At 39.4% G+C, this 18,989-nt stretch overlaps 1 protein-coding gene and 1 long non-coding RNA gene across 4 annotated transcripts in view; one reads left to right on the top strand and one right to left on the bottom strand.

Moving 5' to 3' along the window:
• The window catches only part of LOC109287713, a 23,786-nt gene extending 10,073 nt beyond the window's left edge, over window positions 1-13,713 (bottom strand). The window contains exons 1-2 of the long non-coding RNA XR_002094946.1: window positions 13,638-13,713; window positions 7,548-7,555 (exon numbers count right to left, since the gene is read on the bottom strand). This is a non-coding gene — a long non-coding RNA (uncharacterized LOC109287713). The remainder of the gene's footprint in view (window positions 1-7,547; window positions 7,556-13,637) is intronic.
• Window positions 1-18,989, top strand: part of PTPRE (protein tyrosine phosphatase, receptor type E) — a 235,412-nt gene that overhangs the window by 150,553 nt on the left and 65,870 nt on the right. For 2 of the 3 annotated variants that reach the window (XM_019502996.1, XM_019502997.1), the window contains exons 3-6: window positions 2,157-2,260; window positions 14,951-15,053; window positions 15,342-15,415; window positions 17,127-17,263. In XM_019502996.1, coding sequence (XP_019358541.1) covers window positions 2,164-2,260; window positions 14,951-15,053; window positions 15,342-15,415; window positions 17,127-17,263 — 411 coding nt within the window. In that variant the 5' untranslated portion in view covers window positions 2,157-2,163. Of the gene's footprint in view, window positions 1-2,156; window positions 2,261-14,950; window positions 15,054-15,160; window positions 15,263-15,341; window positions 15,416-17,126; window positions 17,264-18,989 lie in introns of those variants that run through there. The other variant, XM_019502998.1, reaches the window with a different exon arrangement.

Below are 18,989 nucleotides of genomic sequence, written 5' to 3' on the forward strand. Positions count from 1 at the left end.
ATTGGCATTCTTCTGCTTGACTTGAGCTAGACTGTGGATGTGGTGCCCTCTGCTGAACAACAAGTATCTTGAGTTCATGAAAATGTTATTTCAGCTGAAGTCTTCTTAAAAACCCGCGATAAAACAAAATGTCTTGTCCTTTGTATAGTGTATTTTTCTTCTCCACAGGGTATTATTGCTTTATTATCGATAGTAATAGTACATTGCAAATGTTGCCACAAAGGAATAGCTTTTATAACAACAACTGTGCTAATGTAATCGGCCCCATACTGTGTCCTCCTATGAATGCTGACACGTTATCTGCTTTCTGAATTGATGCAAATATTCCTCTTTAAGTGTCTTTAGAACTGTAGTACTGGTCATTTGTCACAGAGGTAAAGAAAAAAAATTGCTTCTGATACCGTGGTCATAATCTAAGCCCCTAACAACTATGAAACTATGTCTGTATATGGAGAATATTAGACTGAACGTTTTGAATATTCTGCTTTGAACAATAATTTATTATTAGGCTATTTCATTAAATGTTTGGCATTTTGGAAATTTAATAGCGTTATAATTATGTCCATAATGTTCTAAATATTTATGTATTTTTCAAAATATATTATTAATTGTCTTTTCCATTTTGTAGAGCAGTATGTTTTCCAGCAGATTTCTGTCGCATGTTAAATTATTATGTGTATGCAGGAATTGGAGATAAGTAAGAATCTGTATAATAATATACATTAGAATCCAGAGGAAGCTAAATGGTGTGAAAGTTGATGAAGTAGTTTCTCTTAAGTCTTCCCAGAGATTATTTTAGATTGAGCTCAGCAGTATTCCTGCCCAAGGCAAGGGGATTGGACTTGATGATCTTTTAAGGTCCCTTCCAGCCCTTAATTTCTATGGTTCTATGATTCTATCCCATCTTAACTTGAAAGCTTGGAATTTGTAAATGGTTCGTGTCATACTGTTAAGATGATTGCAAAGTTATGATTTTTAAATTACTATTACTGTGCCTTTACTCATTACTGTGTAATAGTCTCTCTAATTTGTGACATAAGTCATCATTCTGACATGATTTAGGGGGTTATTATTTTACAGCATGATCCTTGCCATGATAACTTTAATAATCGTTGCAGAAATACAGTATCTGGATATATCTATGTAAGTTTTTTTTGCTGATCATGGGTATGAAAGAAGTTACGTACAGTATGTTGGGTTTTTTTAAGAGTGTGTTTCATAGTTTCTTAAAAAAGAGTGTGTTTTAAGATCAGGCAAGAATTGAATAATTCTGAGGTTACAGCCTGTTCTGTCTGCCCACATTTTAGCAATTATTCATGAAAAGAGAAATCTAAAAATAATGACCTAAACTTGAACAATATTTCAGGAGACTTTTTTTTTTGAGGTCCTCATGTCTTTAAGAGGGACTAATGTGCCATAATATTCATATCCTTCCTTCAGAACTGTTTCCTGACTTTTTCTCCCATCTTCATACAAGAGAATAACAGTTCATAACTGTTGTGAACCCATTCCTTTACTCATTAATTCATTGGAAGACTTTTCTTCAGGAGTCTGTAAATCTGAAATTCTCTTTATTTGTGAAGCTGCCAGGCTTTCAAATATTGTTATAAAACTGTAAGTGTTCAAAAGGAAACAGATATTTAAAACTGATATTATAAAACCCAGAAAATGAAACTATTACTTCTACAAGCACTTAAGACAGTTTTGCAGATAACTAGTAGATGGCATGGTACAGTTGTGCTTCTTTTTCTTGCAGTTTTTGGTGGAAGGGAACATTTCAATTTGCAGTGATGCCTGGTCATTTTGGCTGTAATGCTCTTATTTAAGGTTTCAGTAACATCTTATATAGAATACAGATCCTCACAAGCATTTTCAGCCACTGGTAGCACATAACTTTTACAGAATGGACTACTATTATTTGGTTTAAAAACACTTTTGAAGAATTCCCAATTTATTCGATATCTTTAGTTTTTCCCCCTCGTCCTCCTCCTTCTTCTATTTCTTCCTCCTTCTTCTTTCATTTTTAATTTTCAACATTAAAAAAAGAAGAAAAAATAATTTTTTTTAATCTACTGTTGATGAGAAAATTTTTCTTATTGTACTTTAGGATATAATGATAATAATGTAACTCAATACTTACTTTCTTTTCTTTACAGATCCAGGATGGAATATTTGTGTTGGTTCTTGCCTGTTTGTATTAGTTTTCTACTGGTTGGAGCTTCACTGGCCAATGAAACTGTATCATCAAATAACACAACAAGTAAGGAAGAATTTAATTCTTTGAATCAGTATTGGTTAAGCCCCCCTGTTTGTCATCCCAAATATTTTTCTATTACTATGGATTCTACTGATGTACTTTTACCATTATCATTGTAACCTCTCTTTTGGAATCTGATGTATTGTTGCCTATACCTTTGGCCTTCCCTCTTCCTTGTGTAGTATGTATACAACATTTTTAAATAAGTAAAAAAATGGGGACTTCTCATTAATTGCTATGACTGGTAACTCCTTCAGGTGGAGCCACCAGCATGAATGTTGCATATCTAGTCATAAAAGAGGGGCAGTTTAAAGCATATGGAAACCTCATTTTATAAACCAGGGACCCAAGGAGCAGAAACTCCTTTTGAGAAATCTGTTTGGACAAAGAGTTCAAGATTTGAATGACATTGGTGGAAAGAAGGAGCAAGAGGAAATTCAGGCAAGAATTGAATATCTAGCTGCTTATCCAAACCAAATCAGTGGTTATTTGGATGTTTGTGCATCATCAAATATGTGTTTGTGTGTTTTCTTGCAATTAAAAAGAAAGCTTGAACAAAACATATGCATATGTTGGCTCTTGTCTATAATGAAAGAAACCCATGCATAGTGGGTAAAAAATATGGACAGTGCAGAGCTATTTTCACATTTTTTTTCTGAAATGCAAATAATTATATTACATAGTCCCCAACTTGGAAAAGCACACTTTTTCAGGAAAATGAATACTGGTTACTTTGAATATTATCTTTAGTGCCATTAAAGACATGATAATAATTATAAAGGTGATTTTTTTTTCAAAATCACTAACTGATATCTTTCTTTCATATATGACAGCTTTGTTACCAGTTTGTTCTTATGAATGATAATGCTGCAGCTTAGGTCTTTATCATTTTGAAGAAAGACTCTTCTCTATTGTACACAGAAGCAGTTCTATACCTCTTGGTTAGATTATCTACTTTAAATGGTACATGAAGTGGTAATTACCATAGCTAACATCTTCAGTGAATCTCTCAAGTTGGCAATACTATGATCAGAAAACAGCAAATTTAAAGCTTAAAGTAAAAAAAAAAAAAAAGGGAGGGGCGAGGGCTGAGGGGGGGCGGGAAGTATGACCCAAACAATTATAGACCCATTAGTTTGACTTCTGTATTTTACAGAGACTTAGAACAAATATTGAACGAAAGAATAATCAAAGGTATGGAGATAAATAGAAAATGCGATAAAAACCAGCATGGCCTTATCTAACCAGAATCATGTTAGATGACTCTAATATGCTTTTGTGTTAGGATAACTGAATTTTAGATAAGGGCAGTGCAGTAGATTTAACCCATCTAGATTTCAGCAGAGTATTTGACAATGTCTCGTGGGTGACAGTTAGGTATTAGTTAAACTGGAAGGCTAAGAACAGACATTCAAAAAGCCTGAGCCTGAATTGATTCAATCACTGCAGGTTAGTCTAACCTGGCTAAGCTAAACCAGTTTGTAATATCACAGACATTCCCTCTGGACTGAAAAAATGCAGGCACATGCCTGCAGTGACTCAGGCTAGAAGCTGGGGGTGCTAGAGCAGCCCTCCCTTCCCTTCCACAATGTTGATCTGATGGGGGTGTGGCCAGGCCCTGGCAGGATGCTCTGATTAGGGAGGATGTCGCAGGGCAGTAGGATGTCCTGCTCCTTTTAAGGGCTGAAACTGCTAAGGAGAGGGCGTGAGCAGGCAGTTGGGAGGCCCAGTCAGAATGTGATAGTTGGCCTGCACCTGCCAGTGGCCAGCTGACCAGAAGGGGCAGGGCCTGGCATATATATAAACCCCAGGGCTGAGGACAGGAGGGCATTTCCCTGCTAGCAGCCAGAGGGGAGGAGCCTTCAGGGAGGAAGTACCTAGTGACACAGCAACTGCCTGATATGCTGCACCTAGGGCTAATGGGGCTCCATGAACTCCACAGGTACCCTTGCCTACTAGGCACTTAGTGCTGGGGGCGAAGTTCAATGCTTTTAAAGGGGCAGGGCACACCCTCGTCTTTTGTATTATGTTATAGCCCAGGGGCTTATGTTTGTTTGCTGTTTATAACACCAGTGGTTTGGGTGAGGCTATTTGGGGAAGGAGGAGGCCTCATTGGGGGCCCACTGCAGCATGGTGCCAGACAGGGTGCAGCATTTGGGGTGCGCAGACCCTGGCGCCAGAGAGGGCACAGTATTTGGGGCACTCAGACCTTGGTGCCACCGAGGGTGCAGAGACAGGGCTGCGGAGAGCCCAGGCACCAGTGAGGTGCAGAGACAGGGCTGCAGAGAGCCTAGAAAGGACAAGGGGGCCAAATCACAGCAAAGCCTAGACCGGACAACATCAATGCCATCTGCAAGGCTTGGGGCATGGTAAGGGGCCGGTTTGGAGCCATGCATATAGCCCATAAGGCTGGGGTATCCTGTGACATCTATTTTGAAATGGGACCCACAAGGGGTCTGGGAACCCACGGAGTTCAAGGAAATCCATCAGGACTGTGTCCAATGGGATGTAAAGGCACCCTCCCTATATTACAAATGCATCAAGACATGGTGGGTGAAAATAGAGGGTGCCCACCAGACTGAATTGGCACAGTTGAGGGGCCCTAGGAGTAACACGGCCATCCTTGAGGACCCCATCCCATGACAGAGGGGTGCCCCCACCTCACATCTGACCATCCCAGCAGGGAATTGACATCACAGTGTTTATCACCCCTAACTCAGTGTTTATCATCCCATTAAGGAAACAACAGCTAGACATTATGAACTACCGGTTGATTCTGCTTTTATCCTGTCTGCCACAACACGGCCTGTAGGCAGCATGTGGTCTGCTAGCTAATGCTGTGTGTCTATGTAAGGCAGAGGGGAGTGTGGGGGAGCAGAAGCCAGGCAGATGCCTGCAGTCTCTGCTGGACCTGCAGCCAGGGAGCACAGTGGAGGGGCCAGCCCTGCTGTGGAGCAGAGAGCCCTGCCCAGCCCAGAGAGCATGCTGAAATGCTGGGAGAATCTGATTTAACTTAAAGGGGTCTGGGACAGACATTGTATAAACCAGTTTGAGCCAAATTAGTTAAGTCTGATACTACATACGTTTATCTCAAACTGGTTTCAGCCATTTTCAAACTAGTTTATGTGCACTGAATATCTGTTCTGTTACAGGTTTAAACCAGTTTCTGATCACTTAAACCAGTTTATGTGTAATGTCTGTTCCTAGCCGAGAAGATGGGGATTAACAGTATAACTGTAAAGTGGATAAGCAGGTGGCTAGAAAAAGTGGACTACAGCAGGTTATTTTGAAAGGGGAGTTATAAATTTGAGAGAGATCACCAGTAGTATTCCTCAGGCATAAGTCTTAGGACCCATATTATTTAACATTAAAAATCATGGAATAAGTTCTTCATTTGCTTATGAAATTTGACAAGGAGGTAAAGTTGTTATTGTGTATGTAAACAGGATTACATTATTATATAAGAAGAATTAAGGCAACCTTATGAATAGGAAATAGAAATGGTATGACATTTAATTATATGATATGCAAAATCACACTGTTAGCCATGGACAGATGTTACATTTGTTTTGCTACAGACACTATTGTAGTGCTACAAAAGTTGAAGAAGCAGATGGGCATGCCAGAAAAAAACTGAAATTTCCCTATAGCACTACTTTTTGTAGCATCATGTGCAATGTGTAACAAGTACATCATAGGTGCTATGAGGGAACTGGTCCCCCAGCATCCCATAGTGCTCCCTGCAAGTGGCAAGGGGGAAAGGGAGAGTATGTGGACTGTCACTAAGCACAGGCTGACCTCTCCCTCAGGGACTGAGCTGTTAGCCTGGGACTGAACCAGACTCACTCAGACACATGTGACCCTGATGGCATGCTGTCTCACAGCTGTAGCAAAGCCAGGACGCGGCTATGAGTGATCAGCTGTGAATCAGTATGGAACCACAGCTGTGAGTGTTTGGGCTGTGGCTGAGAGAGCAGGATGGGGGCTGTGAGTGAGCTTGGACCAGTGCCAGTTCTTGGTATTGAACCCCTGCTCACTCACAGTCTTGTTCTGGCTAAGCTGCAATAGAAGCATAATGAGCTGTCAGGTGCCCAGGGCTGCTCTGCTGCATGGAGGCTGTGGTGACTTCTGCCATTATCCTGCTGGCAGCAGCTGCTATTTTTTTGTTGTCATCCCTGTCCCCCAAGTCAGCACCCAGGTCTGGTGCCCCAGTTGCCCTGCCTTAGCTATGCTACTGGGATGCAGCTTTGCTTGCCAGAGCCTGCATGTGTTGGCAAGTTATCAGTGTATTCACAGGGAGCTCTGACAGCCTTCCCTCCTGAAGGAGTGGGAGGATGCAGAGCAGAGCCATGGGGCTGAGCAACCCCTTTTGCCTCCCAGCTAGCGAGCATGCCACTGAATGTCTTTCCAATATCTTCATAGTACTCCAGTCAAGGGGCTCTGCATGTTCCCTCTCCCTTCCCTACCCCCAATACTGCTACAGTTTTTTAGCACTTCAGAGTGTTGCAACATGTGTAGTGCTACAAACACATCTGCCCATGGCATTGGAGTTCAATATTAAGAACTTCTGCTATACGACAGGAACTCATAGACTTGAGTGATAATAGAGGAATGGTGTACTCATTGATTATTAGATGATCATGAGCCTGAGTGTTATTGTCATGAAAAAAGCTAATGCAGTTCTAGGGTGTGTTACATACAGTATTTTTTCACAGAAACAGAAAAGACTTGTACCATTGTACAAGGCATTAGAAAAACACCATTCAGAATATTCTGTTCAGTTCTGATCATTCAGTTCAGAAAGGTTGAATTTAAACCAGAATATCTGCAAAGAAGGGCTGTTAGGTTGTTTGGGACAAGGGAACTTTATCTAATGGGAGATTAAAAGAGCTAGGCTTTATTTTTAGCTTAACAACTTGCAACGTTAAAGTTGAAAGGGAATATGTTAACTTTTTATGAATACATTCATGGGGTGAATATCAAAGGCAGAAGAGCTGTTTAACTTAATGAACTATATTCACATGAGATCAAATGACTACAAACTGTTCATGATCTGATTTAGATTGGGAAGTAAAATAAAATGATTACAGAAGTTAAATTTTGTAATGGTCTTCTGAGCAAGGAAAAGGAGCCTCTTTTGTTTCAAGGTAGAGCTCAATACTTTATGGAAGGAAACAGGGGTGGTCTTGAAGTAATGGTCAGTGCATGTGGTATGTGGGTCCCATGCAGATTTGCTTTTGCTTTCACTTTGCTGAAGCTTAAGTGGCAGAAACTGCTCATGTGTATTTACTCACATTTCTAGCACACATATTAAGTTTTTCTTAATATCCAAAATAAACCTCCCTTGCTGCAACTTGACACCATTGCTCCCTATTCTATCACCTCTGCCCCATGGGGCTTGGAACTTAGGCAGGCAGCATTTGCTCCTGGTCAGCATTGACACATGCACTTCAGTGCATTTATTTAAAGTCTTTTCTATTAACTGTATCTGTGGGTACTAGCAAATGGCACTTTAACTTAATCTACTGTGCAATAATTCTTGTGCACATGTAGACAACGATGCCTTACTGTGCATTAGATTACTCTAGTGCGCAGTAAAGTGTCTTGTGTAGACACACCCACTGTGTCCTAAATGGCATTCCTACTGTACATGGACATGAAAGTCCTCAAGCCCCAGACCTACTCCTATCCTGCCATGAACGTTCTAGACTTTGCTGGAACAGGCAGCACTGGCTCCGAGGCCCAGTGCCCTCTACTAAAAACTTTTCTCCCCAGCTTAGGAGCTAGGCTATTCTGTTAAACACACCTTAAGTGTTCACCATCCCAGGCATTCACATGAACTCATAAATGAGCCACATTCCCTTTAAAATATGTTTAGATTGTTCTGGAGTTGAAAGCTCCTTGGGGAAATTATATTTCTGTTTTAAGCTGTACCAAATAATCTTAACAAATAAAAGGACGTATAGAGTTAGGGCAAGAACATATCAAAAACTAGGATATATTATAATCTAGAAATGTTATGGTCAGGGATGATGAGAAAGCAGAAGTAATGGAGAGAAGAATGATTAATCACTGTCAAATATGATAAAGGGTGTTTATGTTAGCATGCATGGTTGGTTCATGTGGCGGTTTATTGGACTGTAAGTTTCTGGAGTTTCTGAAGAACTGTGTCTGGATTTGAAGGTGATTGAGGTCACTTGGGTTAGCATTAAAAGTTTGAGTCACCAATGTTTCCCAAACTTTTAATGAAACTCTAACCTTGAGGACCCTTCCTACCTTATATTTCTACACCAGCCACGCAACCCTACTGTGTGGCACCAGTGGCCTATATATGATAATTTATGTTAATATGGTATATACATTTTTGGCATAAACACCTATCTGGTCTTTTGTGGCTGTGAAAGGTTCACCTCAGATTTTGGGGAATGCTGGCATAATCTTCATAAAGGATTCACTGTCCTTCCTTACATTCTTTTTTTCAATGCACCCATTGAAACAAATTTGGCGGGTTCACTTCAGAGGTAGCCCTTCAGACTGTCTGCAGACTCACATAGACTTAGGCTGGTGTCACTTGGATCATATTTTGAATTTTTTCTCTTTAACCATAATAGCTAGTGACTAGCCTTTTGTTTTAAATCAAAGCTGAAATTTTAGAGAGTAACTCCAAAATGCCTCTCTAGGCCACCCTGGTAGACCTTAATACTAGCCCCCCAGGGTGACGTACTGCACAGTTTGGATCAAGGAGAATCTATTTTTCAGATTAGTAATTTAGCAGTTGTTTTGCTTTAGGGCATCTAAACATAAAATTGCTAATGAATGTCTATGCTGAAATACAGTCAACAGATTATCATTACTTATTCTGGAAAATGAGCTATGTTGCATTCCCCTTGCTTAATATTATAACTGAAGTGTTAGAAAATGACTTTACTAAAATTTGTTTGGATATTTATGAATATAGAAATTAGGAAAGAGAAGTAAGTAGTTTAATCATTTTGTATCACTTCCTAGAACATTTTAATAGAATTAGAGAAGAGGCAGTTGTTCGGGGATTGTCACAGTTAAGTTCAATACAATTTTGAGTCAATATGGATAAAAGAAACCATATCTTCAACAGCTTAATTTAATCCCTAATTTAATTTATATAAGTAATGTATATGTAGTATGACTAGATTATTTTTTTAAATACCAAAGTACTCTTTTTGTTATTTAATATATGTTAATGTCTCCATGTGTAGAAAAAACTAACATCGTTGTCTGATAGGAAAAAAAATGCATATATAGCAAAAAAATGTCTTCCTGTATAAAGGAGAGCCCAAGTTAATAGGATTATACACTTATCTCATGCTTTTAATAGCTGTTGAACTGTGCAATCTTTTTTAATCCAAAAAAATAAAGACTACTTGTTCCAAAGCCAACTAACTCTCCATTTTAAGAGATTATACAGAAGGAGCTGAAGGTTATTAACAGTTTAGTTTGACCCAGCTTTTGTTCTGCCTGTCTGAAAATGTGGTGAAATGTAGAAGCTTTCCCAAGTCACTATGGGAAGGATATGTTAGGTTATGTTGAGTTTCAGTGTTCCACTCATTTAATTTTTTTAAATAATTAAATGTTACTTTTAAGAAGGAATATATGTCATACAATTCTTCTGCATTTTTGCTTCCTGCTCACAATTGAGTTCTGTTTTACAAAAAATGGAAATTCTGTTCTCTGTCAGCATTTTCATTGGCTGGAGTGAAAACATCCCACAGTATGTCATAACGTGAAAACAAGACAAAGCTAAAGCAATTATTATTTTATTTATGCATCAGTAATTAATGATTAATAATTAATTGATTGATTTTACTATAATTTGAATGTCAATTTATAGTAAAATGTCCTGTCAGTTGCTCTAGGCACCTTCATGGTAGATTAAAGTTTATACTGTCAAATGCAATTCAATGAAAATATGCTGACCTTAGAATTCAAATTATAATTCAATGACCTATTATAATCAAAATGCTCCTCAATCTTTCCATCGCCTTCTATTTAGTTTTTGGGCTCAAATAGTCTGTGTCAGAGAGAAATCTAAGGAATCACTGTAGTAAATTTCCTTTCTAGACCATTTATTATGCCTTGAAGTTAACTACATGAATATGTATTCTCTACCAGCTATTACAGGTCTTTATGCTGACAGAATAAGACCATAGTGTAACAAACATGTTAATATCAGAGAGCAGACACATTTTAGTCTTAGAATGATATTTTTATATAGTTTTTTATTCTTTATGTTTTGACTAGGGAATCATTTACAATATTTTTCATGTAAAGCAACATAAACTGCTTTATACAGGGTAGGACAGATGTATAGGTTAACAGGTACCTGTAGGTGTTAATTTCTATCCTTTAAAGTGTCTTAAGGTAGAGCATGGAGCGGCAGCCTGCTTGCCAGGAAACTGATAGCATGAAGCTCATGGTACTTGTTGAATAATGTGTCTGACAAATTTAATAGAACTTACTTAGAATTTCGGGCCTGACCACCCTCCAGTAAATTGGAGGGGTGGGGCTTGTCTTTTCTCCTGGACACATGCCGTTGTGGAACAGCACTGACAGACTGTTGGTACTTCAGCGATTTAGCTAAATGAGGGCTCACTGAAATGTGTGCATTTTGCCACTCAAAGTAGAAGGACAATGTGGGTTGTAGCCTATAGCTCCAGCTCTGCTATCTAGCTTAGGTTGAAAGCACTGTGGAATTCGAGTGAGGGGTCTTTTGTGTGTGGGTAGAAAGCAGATTAGGGGGAACACTTAGGGGAGAGCCTCACTTAACTCTGTAGAGCGGACATATCTCCAAGGGTGGTTTCAGACGCTGAGAACAATTGGAGTATAACAACATTCAGGCTTTGGTAGCTACTGAGAATGGAGTTTATTTAGAGCCATTTTTTCCAGCTCTCTGCCGTGCAGGGTGTAGAATTCTAAATAACAGATTTTTAGTCATCTAGTCTATATGGCCTTTGTGGCACCTACACATAGGTAGGAATTCTAATTTTCCAGTCAACTTGTAACCCAAATGTGTACAGTAGTCTGTGAACTGATCTTTTACATGCCCAGCAACGTGGAGATGTATGGGCAGCCATGGCCCAAATACATACGCAGCCCCAAAGCCATGTGTAATAGGTGTTATATGGAAGAAGACTCTCCCATGTCTTACACAAGTTATTGAGTGTTTAGGGCACTTGCCTGGGAAGCCCCAGATTCGGGTTCTAGCCACCCTTCAGCCAGCAGGGGTTTGAACCTACATCTCTGTCTTCTCAGCACAGCAAGCTAACTGCTATGCCACAGATGTCTATTCTGCCCTCTTTCAGTTTTTCCCAAGGACTGTATTTTAAAAGGAAATCAGCTTCAAAAGAAAATCTTCAGAAGGGCTTGGGTAATGCATAACTTATGGCATGGTGGTTAGAGCACCGTGCTGCAAAGTCAGAGAGGTAAAGGTCTCTGAGCAAACAAGTCTAGTACCCAGGTCTTCAGCTTTCCAGGTAAGTGTCCAATTCACTCAGCTATTGGGGTTAAAGCATGGGGCAGCCCCCCATGTCCTTTCCATTTTGTTGCCAAAATGCTCATACCGTGATACACAGGCACATACTTGTCTACACATGTGGGGTTACATGTCCAGGAATAGAAGGGCTTCCTGCATATAAGTGCTGGGAGTTGGTTTTACCCATTTTCTAGCCCTTTGTATGCAAGTTGCATAAATGTTAAAGAGGCTGCATCAGCCAGATTTATATCCTTGTCCAAAGGTTTTGTTACATTATAGTTTGGGTTAAGTGTCACTTAAACCAGTAAGTCTAATTAACTGCTCTTCATGTGGGATAAATATTTTTTCCCAGTTGAACTCTATGATGAAATCAGATAATTGAAACAACAACAGCTTCCATTCAAAATATTGATACTAGTCACTGACCAAAACACAGAGGGACTTAACCTAATGAAGTTTTATGGAGTTTGTGTATCTGTAAAAGAAAGTGATTAAAAAAATAGTGAGAGAAGGAGCTAGAAAGCAATATGATCTTGAGATAAAGTCTGCAAAGCGTGAGTTTGGGTTGCAAGCTGACTGAAAGTGGTCCACTATTTTTTCTCTTCATTGATTCTTCTTTTGTTCAAAGGAATAAGACTTTTACATCCTTTGGAAATGCACAGGTTTGCATCAAATATCTGGCTCCATCATGCTAATTGCTAATTTTGGCTTGCCACTTGGGTTAGAAATGGGTAAAAATAGTCTCACCTGAATCTACCAGCCCTCACATTTCTCAGAACCTACAGTTAAATTAACCCAGCAGAAGTCTGGGAGAAGAGCCTGGGCACAGGAGAATGCAAAATCATGAGACATGTTTCCTGTTATTCGTGCTGCGTTAGTTCTTGTTTGGTTGGTTTTGTTTTTAATATTAGTTTTCTGAAACTAGGAACAGAGTACAGCTGGTGGGATGGTTTCTGGAAAAGGCATTTTTACCCTGAGATGCTTGTTTTTAGTTTTAAAGTTTCTAAAGGGATTCTGTGGTTCAGTGCAGGGGACTGGACTTTGATAACTCAGGGGTTCTTTTCCAGTTCTACATTCTTAAGGCCCAAGATGCACATTATACTTAAGAAGTGATTAATTGGTTAATCAGATCTTAAGTAGTGACCTGGCCACACAATCCTTCAATTAATAGCATGATAAATCCAAGAATAAGTGACGTTATTACAGAAAATACGTGTAATATAACTTTTTTGGTTCCTATCATGACTTTCATTGAACTTGTGGCCGTGCTCCCAACCTCCACATCAGTATCCAGAGCTCCAAGCTGCAGGGATGCGTAGGGGGGAGGGGGGGCACCCTGGACCCACCCTTAGACCAACTATGACCTTTCCATTTAATAATAGGCAAATTTATTGATACACAATGATAACAGAAAAGGAACAATACCAAGCAATTCTATATATCTACCAAATTCTAGGGCTGTCATCAGAGTCAAAGTACATCTGGTCAGAAAACAGTCTTCACTCTGAGGCTCTCTCTTATGTGTCAGATGTCAACTTACCAACAACCTGGAGGTGGGATGCCAAGGCCCACAACCCCCTCCAGTGGGGTGGGTGAAAAAGGGTGGTGGTGTGCCCTGTGTCCATAGTGGCCTTGGGGACCCCTCCTGGAGATGGGGACCCCTCTCAGGGGCCCTGTTGGGGAGGAGGGACCCCTTGTTACTCTCAAGTCTCTACTTTTGTGTTCTCCCTCCCTCCTGATGACTCTTGATTTATGGCTATCGCTGATTGGTCTCTTTCTATGTTCATCACACCATCTACCTTGTCAGCATATTCCAAGTTCATCACATGCATACCCTTCCCAAAACAAGAATCTTACCCTCTCCCCCACGACGTTTGGCCTTGTGAGCTGATGCCACCTCATCTCACGTTATGGAACAGTATGGTACATGCCCCCAGTTTCTCAAACTGTGTGTATATCTGTTGGCTTTGTTGTGTTAGACAGCCTGTCTACCACTGTGCAGCCTGTTCCCTCTCTGGTCTGCCACATGGCATACATAGAGGCTGCATGTGTTACTTGTGGCATGTGTGCTGCAGGTTAACCACTTTGGTCTAAACCATGCAATTGTCAGAAGTCTGAGAAACTCTAAGTCTGATTATGTTACAGTTAAAACATTGCTACTTAACTAATCGGAGTAGTTGAAAATTCAACGCTGGCAGCAGCACAGCCCTGAAACTGTGTCTCAGGGGTGGGCAAAATGCGGCCCACAGGCCAGATGCAACCCACCAAGCCATTCTATCCAGCCCGCAGGGCCCCTAAAAATTGAGAAAATTAATATTTATATACCCCTGGCTGCCTGACATGCGGCCCTCAATGGCTTGCCAAAACTCAATAAGCAGCCCTCCGCCTGAAATAATTGCCCGCCCCTGCTGTGTCTGGTTGATGTCAGGTAGCTGGCTCATAGATTTCCTTTCATGACTGTCTTTGAGTCTTTGTGCAGGAAACATCCTTCTTTCACACTGTTGTGGGTTAGGCATATGACGTAACTAGATAACTTTTGCCAAAGGGCAATACGCTGACTGAGATCTTCACCTGATTTCAATCAACATGACTCCATTACCTTCACTAAAAATTACAACCCCTAAGGTCCTGACCCTATGTACTCTAAACCTTAAGTGCTTTATAAAATAATAAACTACCTTGTACATACTTGTGTGATGCCTTTCAATATATTTAATTTAATGAATTAATAAAATTCTGCATCACATATTTTACTCTACTAAATATATACCAGAAGAAAAAAACCCACATTCTTGCCCACTTGATTTTTACACTTTTTAAATGTAACTTTGCAGTGCCTTCAGGTATTATTATAAATGACGTCCTAAAAAACTAACAGCTTTATAGTGCAAAAAAATGTTTTAAAAAAAGCACCTCCCTGGATTTTTCAGACTTTCATTTGTTTCCCAAAATGTACCTTTTTGAGTTGTTCAGCAAGATGATATTCAGTCAGAACACAGCATGTAGCCCCAAAACTTATGTTCAGTGGGAACCTTTTTGTTAAAGATTAACTCTTCAATGCATTTAAATAGCTTTTTTATAAGTATTAGACATGAATATACAGTTTATCTGTTTTAGTCATAAGCAATCTATTACAGCACTTCAAACGGAGTGTGTATTTTAATTCACTGAGTTTATTTTAATAGGACCTCCAGATGGGAACAGTTCACAACAGCAACTACTCACTTCATCATTGATCCTGCTTACTATGTTCATCATTTTCATTCTTCTGACTGGCTGTTTTTGCAGGTATGTGTTTAGGTGTTTAAGTGCTCTGCACAGTACTAGTTTGGTCTTGTTTTGATATTATCTAATGAGGAAATGAAAGTATTCTACGTATGAGCTGCAGTCTCAGAAACAGCTTAGCCTAGAGGAGGATGCTTCATGCTGTAATTTATTGTTAACCAAAACTTTTATCACCTGAAGATGTTCAGAAACAGTTTCTCCAGAATGACATGGTTTGTATCAGTCAGTATCAAAGAAAATGTGTTGCCTTTTTATACAATTATTCAAATTAATTTGGTTTATGTATTCAAGGTTCAGGAAGCATAGGAAAGCGGTTGTGAACACCAGTGACAAAAAAATGCCAAATGGAATCTTAGAAGAGCAAGGTAATGAAATATTTCGATTTTAGAATGACTTGTTTTAAAAATACGAATTCTTTAATTTTGAATGTTAAAAATGTGGTTCTTTACACTTTGAGGATTACTTGTATCTTTTATTTTTGTGCTGGGTTTGCCAGAAAAAAAAAATCTCATATTGAAATAATACTGCCTGCCTTCTTATTGTTTTAAAATAACTTGCAACTTAAAGCTGTAACTTTACCAGATGCCCCACCTCCCTCCTCTTTCCCCATGCCAGTTCTCTGTAACTGGCTTGTGAATATAGGATTTCTCAGGATAGCTGAATTACTGGCTCTGTTTTCACATTAAGAAAAGCAGTTGAAACGTTTGTTTTAGAAGACAAAGTTTACATACAAAAGGAGTGTCCCATATAAACAGATCACAAGTAAAAGAAAGATAAGAAGGATAAGAGAGTGTCAGTAGTATTTTTAAAAAAATATACAGTCCAGAAATTGAAACTATTCACTAAAAGATTTTCAAACATTACTTTTATTAAGAATTGTTAGAATAGGTTTGTAAAATTATGCTATCAAGCACAGTACGGGCTAAGAGATGGCAAGTGTATATGGGGGAGCAGGGGGTGTTGATACTTTGAAAAAACTATGACAAGTGAGGGTGAATGCTCACAGTACTAAATATAACCCAACTGATGCAACTTCCTGTTCAACGTCACACATTTGCTAAAAAAAGGTTAAAATGACAGGAATTTCCAGTGCATTGGAGACATGCTTGCCCAGCAAGAATGGCTAATGAATGAAATAATAAGGAATACACCACGGTTTTTGAAAGGACTGTGCCTCCCCCCAGGTCTAAGGAAGAGTTTCTTTCACGTAAAGCTACCACTGCAGGGAAACTTCCTCTACCGTGATTTCAAATTGTTTGGCTTCACTGTTAATAAATTCAGTATTGTGACTCCTGGACTTTAATACGCAGTCATTGCATAGTATCTGTAAAGCCAGCAGGTGCAGTATTGAAGGCTTTTCTTGATATAAGGGAATCCCTGGGTGGCAGGAAATTTTACTGAGCTACACTGATGTGTTTGGCTACGCAAAGGTGAGGCTAGAGTTTTGGTTTCTGTTTCTGGAAGAAAGTATTGGTCTTAACAGTGAGTTTCAGGTGAAAAGGTATATTTTCAGAAAAGGAGATCTTGTTAAATACAAACTCTTGTCTCCATGATGCAAATACTGTTTTGGCTGATACTTTGGGACAGAGACTAAATGAAATTTCAGGTGCTTCATATACTTTCCGTTAATGATGTTGATATAACTCTTCAAACAAGTTGTCTTATGAATTTGTTTCAAACATTGTTAATCCATAAAAGCAGTTTATTAACAGCAAAACATTCACCCCATTATAGTTCTTCTAAACAGGACAAGGTTTTTGACGTATGACAAATTATGACTCCGTGTGGTCTCTGGGAAGGGCTCCTACAAATGAAGTTTTTAATCTGCTAAAAGCCCAACCCCCTCATTTTTACTATTAGGAAGCTTCTCTTATTATTTTGAATTTTGTCTTGCTTCAGAGAAATGACATAATCTTTCATGTTTGCTGAAGAAATCTCTCTTTCCAGTTTGATTCCCTTTCACAAATGCCTTCTTCCAAGGTGCTTCACAAAGGTGATTTGTGCACAATTTGGTTAATGGGCTGCCTAGTTTCATTTTGAAAACATATTTAACATTTATGTTTTCTGATCTTGCAGAGCAACAAAGGGTGATGCTGCTCAGCAGGTCTCCCTCAGGCCCAAAGAAGTACTTTCCAATTCCAGTGGAGAATTTGGAGGAAGAAATCAGGATAAGATCGGCAGATGATGGGAAACTGTTTCGTGAAGAATTTAATGTAAGTCGACAGATTTTTTTAATTTCAAACTCAGAAAAACGAAGTAGGAAATAAAAAATGTATGTGAGCAATATTTTTTTTTTTTTAATTAAATGCATGTAGCATTGATGTTTGTCATAGGATAGGGAATGTTTGGCAGGTAGTGTGAAAGCTTCTTTGCGTAGCTTTATTAATGCACCTTCATACAAAATGCTTCCAGTTGCTGGGGATCCCACCAGTAGAAGTAGAGGAATGTTATGGTCACCTATCCCCATGACAGCCACATAATATAAGTCCTTGTCATCCTTTCTGCTCACCCCTCCAACAGCTAATTATTTTAGTTCTGGTCATTTCTTGTAGAGAGAACTCCAATGTGTTAAATTATACAGTTGTTTTGCCCTGAGGGACAAATCCAGCAGGAACTATACTGGGGCGACCAGACAGATTTTAATTTGCGCTTTCTCCTGAATTTGAGCAAAGAGGTGTTTTGGTCTCTCTCTCCAGCTCGCTCTCCCTTGTCCCCCCTCCTCATCCTTTGCCTCTGAAATCTATTTCCTTTAGTGCTGAAAAGTGTATGCAGCTGTTGTCTGACAATAAAGGAGTGCTAAACTGTTTCTTTTTATCAGCATCTGCTACCATAAACTCTAAAGTCTTGATGCCCCTTACCAAAAAATATCTGGAGGAGAAGAAAATCTATTAAATATCACTGTGGCATGTCAGTCTGTGAAAATCGGATAGTCTGTGCTCTGCAGGGGAGTGCTTTAGGTAAAGGGATAGAGAATATGGCCTTCTAAACTGTGAATTTTGTGGCTTTATGCGCTTTAGGACTGTGCTTGACCCATATGACATGTGTAGGCAGGGCTGATGCCTCTCACTCAGGCCCTTAGAAACTATATTTCTATCAGCTGGTAGAACATTTCCCCAGGGTATTCCCTTTGGCCAGAAAACAGAACCTGCTTACTGCCCAGATTCACAGTTGCCTGGCTGTTGTATAACAGGTTTTAGTAAGCTCCCATTGAAGAGGGGGAAACATTCTGCAGTGTCGGGAGTACTTCCATGCCCTCCTTTTTACATCTCCCTTCTTCCCTCAACTTCTTGCAGTAGTCATAAGCAGAAAAGAGCCATGTGCTACAGTATTAAATATAGGCTCATCTAAGCCAATGCATAAATGTTGATCAGATAGTTTAGGGTGGTACCCTAGGACTAAAATGTAGTATTAAGTGATCTTCAAAATTGGCAAAATATTTGTACATCTATAGCATGCTGGTCACTTTGCAGTTTGTTTAAGCTGCACATCTCTCTTGCTGCTACAGCCACAATATTATTACTATAAAATCAGACATTTGCCTAAATACTTTAACGATTTTTTGAAAAAAGAAAAATGTAGCTTAGTTCACTAATGACTCTCCTAACTAAATTAGTGAATCTCCACAAGATGGTCAGTGATGAAAATAGCAATTGATTTAAAATGTACTTTGCTGTTGGGTACTCAGCATGGGAAATCTTGCCAGTGTACAAACTCTGAGTCCAACCACTGTATTCAAAGAAGCATTAATAAATGTGCAGGTGCAAAGCAATACCATAAAACAATGAGGATGGTGGAGGATGGTCATTAAGTTCTGTTTGGCGGTTTTGAACACTGTAATGACAACACTGTTGCTTATAGTTGCTTGCATTGAAGGCTGTTTTGTCAGATGTTGTTGTGCATGTGGTGTCAGAGGATGATGGGAGGGTGCAAGGGGTAGGT

Source organism: Gavialis gangeticus, unplaced genomic scaffold (genome assembly GCF_001723915.1).
Source record: "Gavialis gangeticus isolate Ggan-Ray unplaced genomic scaffold, GavGan_comp1, whole genome shotgun sequence".
Taxonomy (NCBI): Eukaryota; Metazoa; Chordata; order Crocodylia; family Gavialidae; genus Gavialis; species Gavialis gangeticus.